Source organism: Hetaerina americana, unplaced genomic scaffold (genome assembly GCF_022747635.1).
Source record: "Hetaerina americana unplaced genomic scaffold, ioHetAmer1.1.p SCAF_12, whole genome shotgun sequence".
NCBI lineage: Eukaryota > Metazoa > Arthropoda > Insecta > Odonata > Calopterygidae > Hetaerina > Hetaerina americana.
Window position 1 is genome coordinate 29,617,543 of NW_027286292.1, and position 15,111 is coordinate 29,632,653.

The window sequence follows — 15,111 nt, forward strand, 5'->3', positions numbered from 1 at the left end:
TGACTGCAGTAGGGAAAAAAAATATTTGGGTCAAAATTAGTCTGACCTGACAACCCCCTAGTAGTGGCTTGCAAGGCATCAAAATATCCCAATAAAAAATCAATGGCATTGAATCATTGGCAGCTGAAACCTTGACCTGGTGGAATACTTGTGAAGACTTGGATGTGGGAAGATCAGCTTTATGTTCTTATTTATAGCATTGATGAGGAAGGGAATTGGGGTGAATTTTTTGTCAGATCAGTGTTAGTTCCCATTCAAAAAAAGAAAAGGAAGCAATATAAGAGGGCTATAGAACAAAAAGTTAGATATCCTACGCAGCTGATATATGTATGATCTTAAATGGATTGAGATGAGGACAAATGATTGCTTAAGAGGTGAGGCGTAGGCCTAGGTATACCATATTAAATGAAGAACACAATGTATCTTTCCACTGTACTTTATTCATGTACAACTAGTTTCAACACTTAAGCGTCATCATCAGGGGTATACCATTTCTAGGTATTACCGTCACTAGGTATACCATTTTGGGTAAAAAAGAGGAGAGGTACATGCATTGCCATGGATTAGTTAAGTCACTAATAGAGAGAGAATACAATCAGGATGGATTTGTTTGTTTCTTAAATTTTGGAAAATGTTCACAAGAGTAAATTGGGTTTAATTAATTAATGTATTGCAGAAAATGGGCATAGACTGGGGGGTTAGGTGGTATAACCATCACCTGTGCGAGTACCAAGGGTACAAATTGTGCATAGAGATTCTTGATGGGTAGTGCTAAGAATTGGAGGTAAGATGAGATTTGGAGAGGGGTGCTCATTATCTCAGGTGCTTTTTGATGTATATGTAGATAGGATGGTTAAAAAGGCAAAGGGAAGAATCGGGGGGAGGAGTGAATGATGGTGGACAATTTTTAAAATCATTTAGGTGTGCAAATGATAAAACTTTAGTTTACAAGTCAGCCATGGGGTTAAAAGAATTGCCAGGTGAATTACAATGTCAGTTTGATAGATATGCGGTAAAAATCATCGTTAGCGATACCAAGGTAGTGAAGTTTTCCAGAAAGAGGAAAGCTAAGTGAGGCATGAGAATAGAATGGCATAAACTGGGGTTGGTGGAACTGTTTTAATATCTCAGAAGTGTCTTGGACATAGGTAAATGGTCAAAGTAGTTGGGATATAAAAATAGAATTGCATCAGACATAGCTGGAAAAGATGAAATTGACGGGAAGGAAAAGAAATGAGGGTAGTTCTAGGCATGGTGGGGGGGGGTAGAGGTGATTGGTGTGCACACATGTACATGAAAAAGAATGTGTACTCACGCATACACATGGTAAATCTTCACGAATCCCTGAAGCCTCAATATAAGTCAAGGGCTAATGTTTAGTCAATTTATTCACTTTCTTAGTAAGCATATAAATCATTTCTAATTTCAGACATTGGAATGCGGTGATGGCATCGGTGGACCCATGTCAGAACTGGTATGGACATAAATTTTTCACTTTGGATTTGGTGATGGCTCTGTAATTCCATTATTACTGTTATTTGGGTCATTTTTATGTCTTTCAAAGCTTAGGCTGTGTTGCACATTTGAAAAATTTTTAGGTAAATACATATATATATAAATATATAACACATATACATATATATATATATATATATATATATATATATATATATATATATATATATATATATATATATATATATATATATATATATATATATATATATATATATATATATATATATATATATGTGTGTGTGTGTGTGCATGCATATCTATATTTATGAGTATATATGTATGAATGTGTGTGTGTGTGTATATATATATATATATATACACACACACATACATATGCATATATATATACACACACACACATACATCTGCATATATATACATACACATACATATGCATTTCTATACAAAGACACATACATGGACACATACCTGTGCATAGATATGTACATATATATATATACAGTGGAACCTTGTACTAGAGTATAATTTGTTCTGTAATTATTCTCGTAAAGTGAATCACTAGTTTACTGAAACAATGATTTGCATATAAATAATTGTAAAATAGGATAATGCATTTCATGCCAAAAATTAATTACGCGCAAGATTTATTCAATGAAAATTATTTATATGTACATTGTTTAGGACTCTGGATCAGGTTCACCTTTTCCTCTATTGCTGAATGAAATTACTGGAAATGCGAAATCTTTGTGATAGCATTAAAGAATCAAAATAAATAGGTTCTTATGCATGGTATGCACCTCATTCCTTTTTCCTAGATACAATTGTTTTATCCAAAGCTTCGAAATTCGGTTAAAATTTGACTCAGAATTATCATTACATAAATTTCGGCTGCGCATAACCACTTCCTGATTAGGGCGATGCCGCGTATAATGCAAGATTCCTGGGATCTCCGCATCACAGTTAGCCTGCTGTTTTGGACTCAGTACTTTGTGAAGGCTTGTGGACTTTCTCAAAGGTAAACAAGCAGGGGTTTAATTTCCAAGTCCCTGCTTGCATTTCCAAGTCCCTGCCAGCAAAGCAGCGTAAGATGGTCTTTCATTGGCTTGTTGCCTGGGAATGCATCTTCTTCAATTGTTACATGTGGAAAAAATAGGTTTGCTTCGATATTTTCTTCCTGAAGAGACCTGTCTCATCACAATTAAAAACCTTTTCGGGTAGGTAACATCAGGATCTAAGAGTCTCTTGAAGTCAAAGATGAAGTTTTCTGCTTCCTCTTGACTCAGAGCTTGCTGCTTCGCCATGCCTCACAACGGTGGCCATGGTTGGCAGTTCTTCTCATAAACTTCTTGCATCATGTATGGCTCCCTTAAATACTTTTGCGGTCATTGATGATCCTTACATTGTCTTATGAGGTCCGCGGAAATCACTTTATCCTCCTCAAAAATATTCTTTTTATAATTTTTCATTGCAATTGCTTTTGTCTTTACCCATATGAAAAGCAACCTTTCAACATTATTAAGAATACATGTTTGTAGTGTAGTTATTCTTGTCACTCTCTTTGAAGCATCTTTTTCCTTAATTTTAACCTTGTAGAAGAAACTGAAATCGTTTATGTCAACCGATTGTTGATTTGCATAGTGTTCATGTGTCTTGCTTGCACCTTGTTATCTATTTTCAATGACTTTACAAGTGCTAAACTCAAATCAAGTAACAGGCGAGCCATCATTCAGGGAATTCCCCTCTCTTTGGCACTCATTTGATGAAGAGACACTCGTAAAGCAAGTTATTTTCGGGACCAACAATTTTGCTCCTAATGTGAATCACATCATGTGAGGTGCCTGTGAAGTGAGGTTCCACTGTAGGTACATCATCACACACATATACATTCAAACACTCTCTACTCTCTCTCCTCTACTTGATATTACTCTAGAACTATCACTCCAGTAATCCGCATAATTCTTCCATCTCTCCTCGCATAGACCTGAAACATCAATATTCCCTCTCACCATCTCTCGCTTTATATTCTCTAATATTCCTGTCCTCAACATTGTCCTAACATTCCAAGTTCCTATTCTAACTGATTCGATCTTTTGTGCTGCTTCTGTCAGTTTTGCTTTGCAAGGCTTTTGTGAGACGACAACCATAGATGCCTGGCCTCTCCCACTGTCGGGCATGACACATGGCCAATTAGGCTAAGTCCTGTGGTTGACAGGACTCATTTTCTCTATACTGTCCATCATAAAAATCTTGGGAAGAATAATTGAGGTGGTTTCCTGTTGCCTTGCTCAATAGTGATTTTAATGTGACACTATCACTCAATGGCCGCCCATCTGGGGTCTTCACACCTTCACAGCCACCTAAGGAAAAGATACTTTGCGGACTACATTTTGTCTGGCTTCTAACCTTTGACCTGTATGCAGATTTGGTAATTCTCACCTGTATGTTGGGTGAATTAGGTAGGGATTCCAGAATGGTTAGAAGAAACACTGGTCAAAGGAAAGGTTGTAGGAATTTGAATGGGAAGGGATAGGAAGAGAAGAGAGTGAGGTACACTTACAGGAGTAATGGTGATTTTTCATGCAGATGTACAAGGGCAAAATTCATTTACCTATTAAAATGAAGAACATTGATTGCATGTCAGGAAATAACATTGTTGGAGAGGCAATTAGCCTGGGAACGAGGTGGAGAGGCAATGAGGGGATGTGGGGAGACGGTAGCAGATATGATAAGTGGACATGGTTTACATTGGGGGTGGTTGGAAGTTGGCGAAAGATAAGGAAATTTGTCAGGGTTTGTGGATCTCTGAATGTTTCCAAGATTGCCGGGTCGTAGGTATGCAAGAGAGGGGCATTGGGGCAATAGAAATGAGGTAGCATCATTATCATGTAAAATAGGAAAAATTCTTTAAGAAAGGTTTTCAGTCTGTGGGGTCTTGGGAAGTGGGTGATTCAAAAGTTTAGTCCTGTGTCAGATATGGGGTTTGTTTTTCTGTGGTGTGTAAGGTCAGGAGTAGCGGAAAAATCCTAAACTAATGTTGTGTAAAAGTGTCAAAATTAAATTAAATGTAGAAGAGGAGGATCCATATTCAAGATTTACGGTTGGATGAAAAAATTTGGATTTGACCAATCTTTATATACATTATCTTGTCTCCAGTAATTTTACCCAAGTTTTTGAAAACCTTTTGCTCTAATCTGGAATTTCCATGACATAAGATTAGCCAGAGGAGGTGGGTCAATTTGAGTGCTAAGGATGCAAGAAACTTTAAAAGAATGAGACAGGTCTCATTATTTATCAGGTATATTGCAAATACATGAGCTACTCTCTCAGTGATGATTTGTGCATGTTGAGTGAAAAATGGGATAGAGGTTGCCAGTAAAATATCTATTATATTGAAAATGTTTCTCAATCTTTGGTGCCTACCAAATTCCTACTCCCTTAATATGCATTGAAGCACACCCTAATATGTCTAGGCCTTGGTGTATACTTTTTCACATTTTTTCTTTTTAATAAATATATTATTATAAATTATATGTCATACATTTTAAACTCACATTTAATGATCTATATCACATTTAGTTATAGGTAAAAATAAAAGAATTCAGTCTTTTTACAGAGCACTGATGGTCCCTGGGTCTCTTGATGAATACAACTTTTTAATATTTTCTGATCCTGGAGTCGTACTACCTGTGTGATTTTTTTAAAGATATTACCTTTATTTCGCCCAGTTCCATATTGTTTTGTGGTATTATTCAAAAATTTCATTGGCCATTGAATAGTTTACACTACACCAATCCTGGTTTATTCTCTTAAATATTCCTGAAAGCAAAGTGATTTGCCTTTTGCTTGAGCCTACTGATTTTTAGGGGAACTTTAGCACTAATGTTTCAGGTATTCCCAAACCTGTGAGACCATGAAGTTGTATTTGGTTTATATGATTGTCATGAAGAAATTCTATGCACCATATACCATTGTTTTGACATAGCGTATTTAACTCTTTTTGCATGCTGATCAATTGGTATCTTTTCTCCTATGTCTTTACAATAATACAGGGCTTTCTTTCCTTTGAATGATAACTTCTTCATGGTGCCTTCAGATAGAGTTATCCACTTTGAGATGGTGTGGGAATAATGTATGCAGAAGTATGTTTTCCTTCACTTTCTAACATTTATTTTGTGCATGAATTCTGTTCTTCCTATGAAAACATTTATTTATTTATTTATTTATTCAGGATGAGTCCGAAAACAGCACATTTTGGCCTTTACATCGAACTATTAACAACGATAACAATAGTCACATTTACAAACACCCAAGCCCTAGGTGGAGGAAAACTCACCCAAGCGGAATCGAACCCGCGACCCTTGGAATGGCAGACGAGGACGTTACCCCGCTGCCACCGGGGTCGGCATTTATGAAGCTTCTGAATTATTAATATGATTAGAATCCATCCCATATTTAAATGCTAATTACCTTAAATAACATTAGTGAACACAATAAGGTTTTTTTTACCTTTATAAAAATTCCTGCTTGGATACCATCTGAAATGAGAAGAAACTAACAACGTATATTTAAAATGTGTTGCTATTAGATATTTATAATGTGCATGACAATAATTTATTGCTTAAAATTATGGATTTTAAGTGTTTATTTGTGCATGTGTGTGTGTGTGTGTATATATATATATATATATATATATATATATATATATATATATATATATATATATATATATATATATATCAACACACATATATACATATATATATATACATATATGTATATATATATATATATATATATATATATATATATATATATATATATATATATATATATTTTGCACACTTATTTCTTTATTTTACAGGGGCATGTACACATTTCTTAAATTATAGTGGGCTCCAATTTAAGTGGTAGCAAATCATTTTTTCTGTTAGGATTCATTCTTGAGTTATCAGTAATTTTTAGGTTTATAGATAATATTATATCATTACAGTTGCATAAATTTATTTCTTTTAATTCAGGAGGTATTTGGTGTCTCCATTGAAAATATGTTGCAATGAAATTAAAACCTGGCCTTTTCAAATCTTCATGATTTGAATGCCATCTTTTTATGCCTTAGTTCTAGAGTTTAGCACACTTAAATCCATCTTTCCCTTTGCATCAATTTTAACCTAGCCCCTAATGTTCTACTGTGGGCAATATTCCAGCTAAAATAGGTAAAACACAATTTGTGCTTGTGTGGGCTAGAGGTTATATTAAGTTATATTTAGGTATGGTATAAAGCAGCGGTAAATATTTAGTTTACTTTTTCGGTTATTTAGTAAGCATAAAAATCATTTCTAATTTCAGACGTTGGAATGCGGTGATGGCCTCAGTGGACCAATGTCAAAAATGGTATGACATAAATTTTTCACTTTTGATGTGGTGATAGCTCTGTACTTTCTTCCTTGCTGTTATTTTGATCATTTTTGTCTTGCAAAGCTAAGGCTATGTTGCACATTTAAAAAAATTTATTTATCTCTTATTATTATTATTATTGATATTCTACTACTTAAGGTAGGTTTTGGATGGACACAAGCTGTAAAACAGTAAATTTCTTTTCCTCTCCTAAGAAAACAAAACCTACACTACAATTAAACATTCAATTCTACATACTCCCTTTCTCCCTTCAATCAATCCAACCTACATATTCTATTATTTATTCATTATGCATATTCTACCCCTTGCCCGCTTGCTAACCTTCTCCATTTTAGCGTAGTCCTATCACAAATGGAAAACTTGATATATTTATAAACCATATTTATTAGTCTCCCCCTGCTATGCTTAGCACATCTTCATTTATTTTCCTTTCTGCCCGTTTCAATTTCATCATCCTCAATAACCACGTTTCAAGTGCTTCCAATCTATGCTTATCATCTTGCTTCAACAACCATATTCTTGTATCATACATACTCATAGTGCTTCGCGGTAGTCCAGGGGTAGTGCGCTGGACTACTGACCAGAGGGCCTGGGTTCGATTCTCGGGCATACTTCCCTGGCATCTGCAGCTCCACCCAAGCTATGTAATTTTTTGGGTACCAGGTCTTCCTGGTAAACCATAACTGGCACAGGGAAAGGCACTAGCCCTCCTACCCTGATGTGTGAGTTTCGCACGCCGTCAGGCTTAGTACTGGGTGAACTCTACATTCACCTACCAAACTGACCTTTGGGTTGATAACTGTGTTTATAGTTTACATACTCCTTTATCACTAATCTTTTCTTAATACCCATTTCAATGTCTCAGTCATCATCTCCATCATATTTGCAAAAGCTTCTTTGCCTAATGCAATTCTTCATCTTATGTCCCTACTACTTTGACCATCTTGGTCCAAAACACTGCCAAGATAGGTAAACTGTTTAACCTGCTATAGTTTTATCCACCAATTTTAACTTTTAACTTAGCCTTTATCCTCCTTGAAAAACTCATAACCTTTGTTTTGTATGTATTCCTTCCATCTCTGTAGAATTTTCCTGGTTCAAAGAATGAATTTTTTATGTATCTTACTTTGATAGTGTGCATGGATTATCCATTCATTTTTCATGACAGGGCCTTCACCTTCCTGTATAGTGCACCAATTTCACCTTTTCGATGTAAACTTTCCATATCCTCACATTGCATCTTTCGCCATGCTTCTTTTGCTCTATTTTTTACCCGCCAAAGTCAATTGTTTAGTTTTTATGCTACCTTCTTTCTAACTCGTATTTATATTCCTTTATTTCCTGTTCATGTCTATCTTTCTAATCATCTCATCCGTAATCCATGGTTTCCTCGCACTTTTCCTGTTTACTCTTCCAGACATTTTTTTTGTGGCTTTCAATATTCCATTTTTTGATATGTTCCTATTTTTTCTCTGTAGTACCCAGCTCCCTGTCCTAACTTATAATTTTCTCTAAATACTGCTGATACTCTTTTATTGTCATTTCTGTTAATGCTTCCAGATTCCATTTCCAAAACTGTCGTCCGTAATTTACCATATTGAATCAGACACTACTCTTCCTTATTACTAAATAATGATCTTAAGTCCGCATCCACTCACAGGAAACTGTGAAATTTAATCATGGTGTTCCTAAATCTGTGCCTAACCATAGTATAGTCTTACTGATATCTTCATGAATCCCCAGGAATTTTCTAGGTATACCAAGCTATGCCTTTTGTGGTGTCTAAACCAATATTTGATGTTGATTAACCTGTATCCTGCAGAACTAGATTGTCTTCACCCCACAGTCATTTCTTGTCCATTAACCATAGACCCCCTACCTCACTAACACCTCTTTCTGTATGATAACTATCAAATGTTTCCCTCCAACAAAACCTGGGATTACACCCTCTAACCCTTCATGAACCCTATTGACTTCTTCCTCCCTGATTGTTTGGTGACATGTATCCCTGAACAATGACCAAGTTTGTTGGTTCCGCTTTTACTTCTACCAATAACATTCTATTAGTCAATTTTATGTTTACTACACTTCTTCCTACCTTTTTAGTAAATATTATTATCACCCCTTGCTGGCTTTCTTCCCCTCCACTGTATATTACTCTTAAACAATCAATCCAGTAATCCTGCCATCCTTCCATCTCACCTTGCGTGAATATAGTATATCTATGTAAAATATCTATATTTCCTCTTTTCACCTCTCACTTCACATTCTCTAATTTTCCTCATCTCAACATTATCCTAACATTCCAAGTTCCTAGTCTAACTGATTTGATCTTCTTCTGTGCTGCTGTTGTTGGTTTTGCTTTGCAAGGTTGTCTTGAGATGACGATCTCGGAAGCCTTGTCTCTCCTGCTGCTGGGCACGCCACATGGCGGATTGGGCCAAGTCCCATGGTTGCGAGGCCTCATTTTCTCTATACTGTCCAGCATAAAAATCTTGGGAAGAATAATCAAGGTGGTTTCCCGCATTTTGTTTACTAGTGACTAGTGTCCCTATCCTGAACATTCCAAGACCCTATTCTGACCAGTTCATTCCTCCTCTGTGTTAACTATGCTACTGTTGTTGATTTTGTTTTGCAAGGATTTAATGAGATGTTGACTACAGAATCCTTGCTCTCCCACCGGTGGGCATGACGCACGATCCTGAGGGCTGAATGCCGTAGTTACCATGATACATATTCAGAAGTATGCTATCATTGTTTCATAAGATAATTAATTATTAGGGATTAGATTCCTTTGCTCCTACCTTAATAAGGAATAGATGCTACATGGACTACCATTCATCTGGCTTTTACTCTCTGTGCCAATTGACATTGGTGACCCTTTCTGGAGCATTTAACATTACTCTCACCTGCACAGCTTTAGGGGTCATCAGAGTATGCAAGCCCTTCCGCCATGTCAAGATTGTACTCCTTGGGAAGAGTGTATCTAAAAAATAGATATATTTTTCAATAGGCTAGAGTTGATCTAATTGGTATGTCCATGAAACTTGGCTAATAACTAAGTATTATTGTTATTGATATTTGACCAATTACAATGTTAGGTTAAGGGCATAGACTGATCATCACTGCACTTACTAGCCTCGACCAAAAAGACAGCTCCTGACAGTAATCTGTTTTTCAACTCAGAATGATCCCCCTTCATTCCGTTCAACTTAATTATCTTTTTCCTTTCCCTATATTGCCCAACTAACTTTCTCTCTTCTATCACAGTTTTGAACATTCCAACAACTATTAAGATGCTCTGTATCCACTTTAACTGCCTCCTTTTGAGTTCTTCCAACAATCCCCTTTCCTCCCCTACCAAGCCTAGTACTTTTCATTTGTTTTCCTTTTCTTTCCTGTTCTTTTGACTTTTTCCATCCTTCTTCACACACATCTCAAGGCGCCAAATGTGTGCATTTCATCTTGCTTCAAAGGCCACCTTTCCCTGCTGTACAAAACCTTACTCTCTATCAAAGTTTTCATCGTACTTTTCTGTTGCCATACTTTCATACTGGCTAACTAAAGCTCAATCATCCACATGCATTACTGATTTTATGAATTCCCTGTTGACTTTCATTCACATCTCCAGTTCCTCCTGAGGCCCTTTTACCATTCCTTCCATGTATATGTTGAAAAGGACTGGTGATAATGGACACCCTATTGTACTCCTCTTCCTAACACTGCCCATCACAACTCACCATCTGCCCCATGCAACTGAACAGTCTGAGACATGCAGTTTACAGATAAGTCTCTTAGGGGTTAGGTAGGGCATGGTCTTAGGGATTAGGTGGTAAAAGAGACTCCATAGTCTTAATCATGCCCCTAAATAAAGACCACTATCTATCTATTTATCTATCTCTCTTTCTATTTATTTTATCTCTCCAATCTTTTCTTATCTTTTCTCATGCATTCATTAATTCTACCTGATTTAATGCCTTCTCAAAATGTACGAAACATATGCATTCTGCTTATACTCCATACTGCATTAGTGACCTCATTACTGCAATGACATTACACATTCCTCCCCTCTTCCTGAATTCAAACTCACCATCCTCTTAAATTATAATTTTTCCTCCTCTTTATTCTCTTATTGATAATCCTATGTACCAACATAGCTGCCGGGGAAATTGTGCATATTGTGCGATAGATCTCCCATATAGCGACCTGTCCCTTTGTTTTGGGTGGTGCTAGCAGTGGTCTAATGAAATTTTTGGGGCAAATTCCTGTCATAAATTCTACAAAGCCCAGAAAACTCTTTTCTTCCACATTATGCTAAAACTTTAAGAAGTTCTGCTGGGATCCTATCTATCCCCACAGCCTTATTTGATTTAATACCTGCATTGCTCTTTCTATGTCACAAACAGATATGCCTTGGCCTAAGCTATCCTTATCTATGGCATATTCACTTTCTACGTATAATTTTGCAGGCCCAATATTTTGGCCATTTAGATACTTTTATGTATCCTTTTCAGCTATCTTGAAGCTGGTAAGGTTCAATTAAGACTATTCCTGCCTTATTTTAAATAGTATGCATCCCTTCTTATTTCTTGAGGGTGCTTCCCCTTTCTGTACATCACTCCCTTTCTCGCTTCATGAGTAAACTTTTCATATCCTCGCACTACATCGTCCATCATAATTTATTTCCCATATTAGTTTCCCATCTCAGTTTATTATTCATCTCTTTGTACTTCCTAATTCTGTGTTTACTTTTGTCCATTTCTACCTTTCATTCATCTTCCTAATTATCTCATCAGTAATCCATGTTTTACATGTCCTCTTTCTATTTATTGTCCATATAGTTTTGTTTACAGGTTTTGAGGCCTCTTATTTGATATGTTTCTATTTTTCTTCTATTTTACCCATCACCCAGTCTTTACTCATAATTTTTTCTGCTGCTGTCTGTCACTGTCTGGTGCACCTTTCTTCTTGTTTGCTAGAAGAAAGGTGTAACAGACAGTAAAATGTCTAGTTAAAACTTCTACTTTCAATTTCCTCTTCAACCATCCCTATTTTATCCTCTTGTACCTGGCATTACACTTCATTAGTACTTAATTGTGCTCTAAGTCTGCATAACTTAGTATATGTCTAATTTTTAATTTTTCAAGTATGCTGTTTCATGCTATCTCTTGCTGATTGCAGTAAGGCCTCATGATTTTGAATGTCAGGAAGTTGAAAAAATTTGAACTTCGAAGTTTGTGTGTCGGAAAAAAAACACAAAGATTCCATGAATTGTGGAAAGTGATAAGACTGTAACCATGACAGACTCATCTGCTTAACTACATCAAAATTTAGGAAATTCACTGTGCAGAAATCGTTTGCAAGACGGGTAGTTTTTACACAGATATTTCTTTAAACAAGACCTTATAATTTCATATTAAAACCACAGGTATTGCAATTTTCCACTAGATATTTTATTTCAACACTACCGGTTTCGATGTTTTCACATCATCATCAGGTGTGAGCACAAGTGCGTATCTTCTCCACATATATAGTTGCATACAAGGGGTGGGGGGTTTAAGGGGGGGAAAAAAGGAGGGAAAAAAAGGGGGGACAGGGGAATTCCATGAGGGGAAAGGATGAAAAGAGGGGTCAAAGAGGCGGGGAGGAACAGTGGGAATTCCATGGGGTGGGGGGTTTTTTGGGGGCAATACTGAGAATTAACAATACGACCGCCGGATTGGCACAGGTAATAAAATAAAGACATTGAGCTGTAGAGGGCCCCGCAGCAATGAAGGGCCGGAACAATCTGCCGGTGGGCCTCGCGAGTGATGTCCCGTGGCGAGGGTCGTTGCTCTGCTGGCTGGATGACGTCCTTGGGACGCCTGCGATGCGTCGGGGGATCAGTGGTGTTGTCCGTCGAGTCCATCCGGAGAATCGGAGGAACGGGGAGGGGAAAGGGGTGGTCGTTGACGGGGAGGAAGTAGGGGGGGGGGGCAGGAGAAGAGGAAGGTTAAAATTGGGGAAAACTATTGAGGAAATTGATGGCTAGAAGGGGGGAATGTGAAGTGACAAACACATCATTAAGGAGGGGAATTCCTTTTTTTGTGTGTTGTATTATTTCACACTGTTCGAGTGCGTCCAACTTGCGCCCTTTCGTTTGTAGATGTAGCACTTTAAATTCGAAGTTGCAGTGATGGCCTGTTTCAATTATGTGTTTCGCGAGATTAGAGTTCGTGTTATCTGCATAAATTCCTCTTCGGTGTTCCTTGATCCGATTGTCAAACCCCCCACCCCTTGTATGCAACTATATATGTGGAGAAGATACGCACTTGTGCTCACACCTGATGATGATGTGAAAACATCGAAACCGGTAGTGTTGAAATAAAATATCTAGTGGAAAATTGCAATACCTGTGGTTTTAATATGTTACGCTTCCACCACGCTTGCTGTTTGTTACGCTTGCCTGAGACCTCATCATTCGCTTATAATTTCATGATTGGCATATTCGTTGTTAATGCAAGATATCATATAATCATGTTTTATAAGTAAAATTTGAGTGCGCTTGTGGTTTCATGTTGTATTGAATGAAGGGGAATGGATTCCATTGGTGCAACTAGAATTATACTATCAGTACTTTTGTGGTATTACCCTTTTCACCATAATGGTAATGATGGACAGAGGTAAAGTTTTCATAAGTACCTAATATGGTAGTGTATACAATACGCTACGCTACTTTGAGTATTGCAATAGTACCCTGTCTCTGGCTCCAATTCCTTGGTCTTCAAACCATGAAATTCACCCCAAAGCAAAGGTATGTGATCTGCTGCAGTCAAGGTACTGAGAAGGTTGGAATGCAACAAAAATCTCCATTGCTGTATCATGGAGATGGAGCCCCAAGTCTTCCCCATTATTTGCCTCTTGGAATATGCCATGAATAACCAGGTGTCTGGTAATTACTTGCATCCATTCAGTTTATATGAAAGGGAGTGCATTTAGGGAATATATTTATTTTATTCTCTTCAATAAATAACAATTTTAAGAATGAAGAGAAATTGTAGAGTGCATGGCAAGAGTCATTAGTATTATTACATTCAGAGATAATTTGAAAGATTGGTTATTTGAGATTATTTCTCATCACAGCTACGTAGTACCCTGCAAGCCCTGCCCCAAGGGCATGGGATGGAGGTTTTAGATCACCACCCGTAAAAGAGAATAAAACCACATGCCAAACCCACAAATTCATGCCAATCTACATCCACAAAGTCTTATGTATTCATGCAAAAACCTTTATAACTTACACACATGCAAATACATACATATATATTATCAACTAACATGCACATGCACCTTCAAATGTACCTTATGTCTACGCGATAGGAGTCTATCTCCCTTATCTTATCTTTATGGTCTGATCTACCTAAATAGTGTGGGGACATAATAATTCCTTTGCTGTCATTGTTAAACTCGTTTTTTTCTGAACCTTGCTGAAAGTCTGTCTGCTTGTTCTCTTTTTATCCCAAGTGGCTCCCAGCCTAATTCTCTGCAAAGGCCTTTCACACTCATCTTCTTTTTTGAACAATTTTTCATGAATCTAGCTGATTTTCTCTAGACTTGGTCTGATTCTTTTTGCCAAATTTTCTTTCAAGAATCCCAAATACTTGCGGCATATTCCAAATGAGGCCTGACTAGAGTGAAATACCACCTTTCTCTTTAATTTTCTCATTACATTCCCCCACCACCCGTCTAATGAAGCCGAGTGTCTTCACAGCGGATCTGCATATCGGCCTGATATGTTCTCCCCATGAAAGGTGTGGTGTTAGAACTACCTCCAAATATTTGACATAATCAGCTGTAGTTAGCACTGAACCCCCCTAAGTCATAATTTATGTCTTGGTTGCCATTTCTACTACATGGATAACTCATTGCACTAGTGCTGAAATCCGGTGGTGATTCCGAGAACCTTTCTAACTACCCTCGTACTACATTTATGTTAAGAAAGTTACCCATAATTTCCTCTTTGTGTAGAAATCAAGGTTTATCTGTTGTGTGGGAAGAGCGACAAGTCAAATTTTATACGAGGTATAGTACATAGAGGGCACAGAAATTAATGGAGAAACATGTACATGGCTACTAGAAACGTTCCTCATGTGATTTTTTTAAATCCCGTCCCGAGAAAATTTTTGAAGGTGCTTGTGAAAGCTAAGATTAGAGACAGGAAAATCACCCAGTAGCCTC

At 37.1% G+C, this 15,111-nt stretch overlaps 1 protein-coding gene across 5 annotated transcripts in view; it reads left to right on the forward strand.

Annotated features, from left to right (window-relative positions):
- Positions 1-15,111, forward strand: part of LOC139685756 (adenosylhomocysteinase-like 1) — a 186,070-nt gene that overhangs the window by 3,704 nt on the left and 167,255 nt on the right. For 2 of the 5 annotated variants that reach the window (XM_071582825.1, XM_071582831.1), the window contains exons 2-3: positions 1,430-1,474; positions 6,826-6,870. The exons of 1 other annotated variant lie outside the window; for it this stretch is intronic. In XM_071582825.1, the coding sequence (XP_071438926.1) occupies positions 1,430-1,474; positions 6,826-6,870 (90 nt within the window). The remainder of the gene's footprint in view (positions 1-1,429; positions 1,475-6,825; positions 6,871-15,111) is intronic. 2 more of the 5 variants (XM_071582829.1, XM_071582830.1) reach the window with 2 other exon arrangements.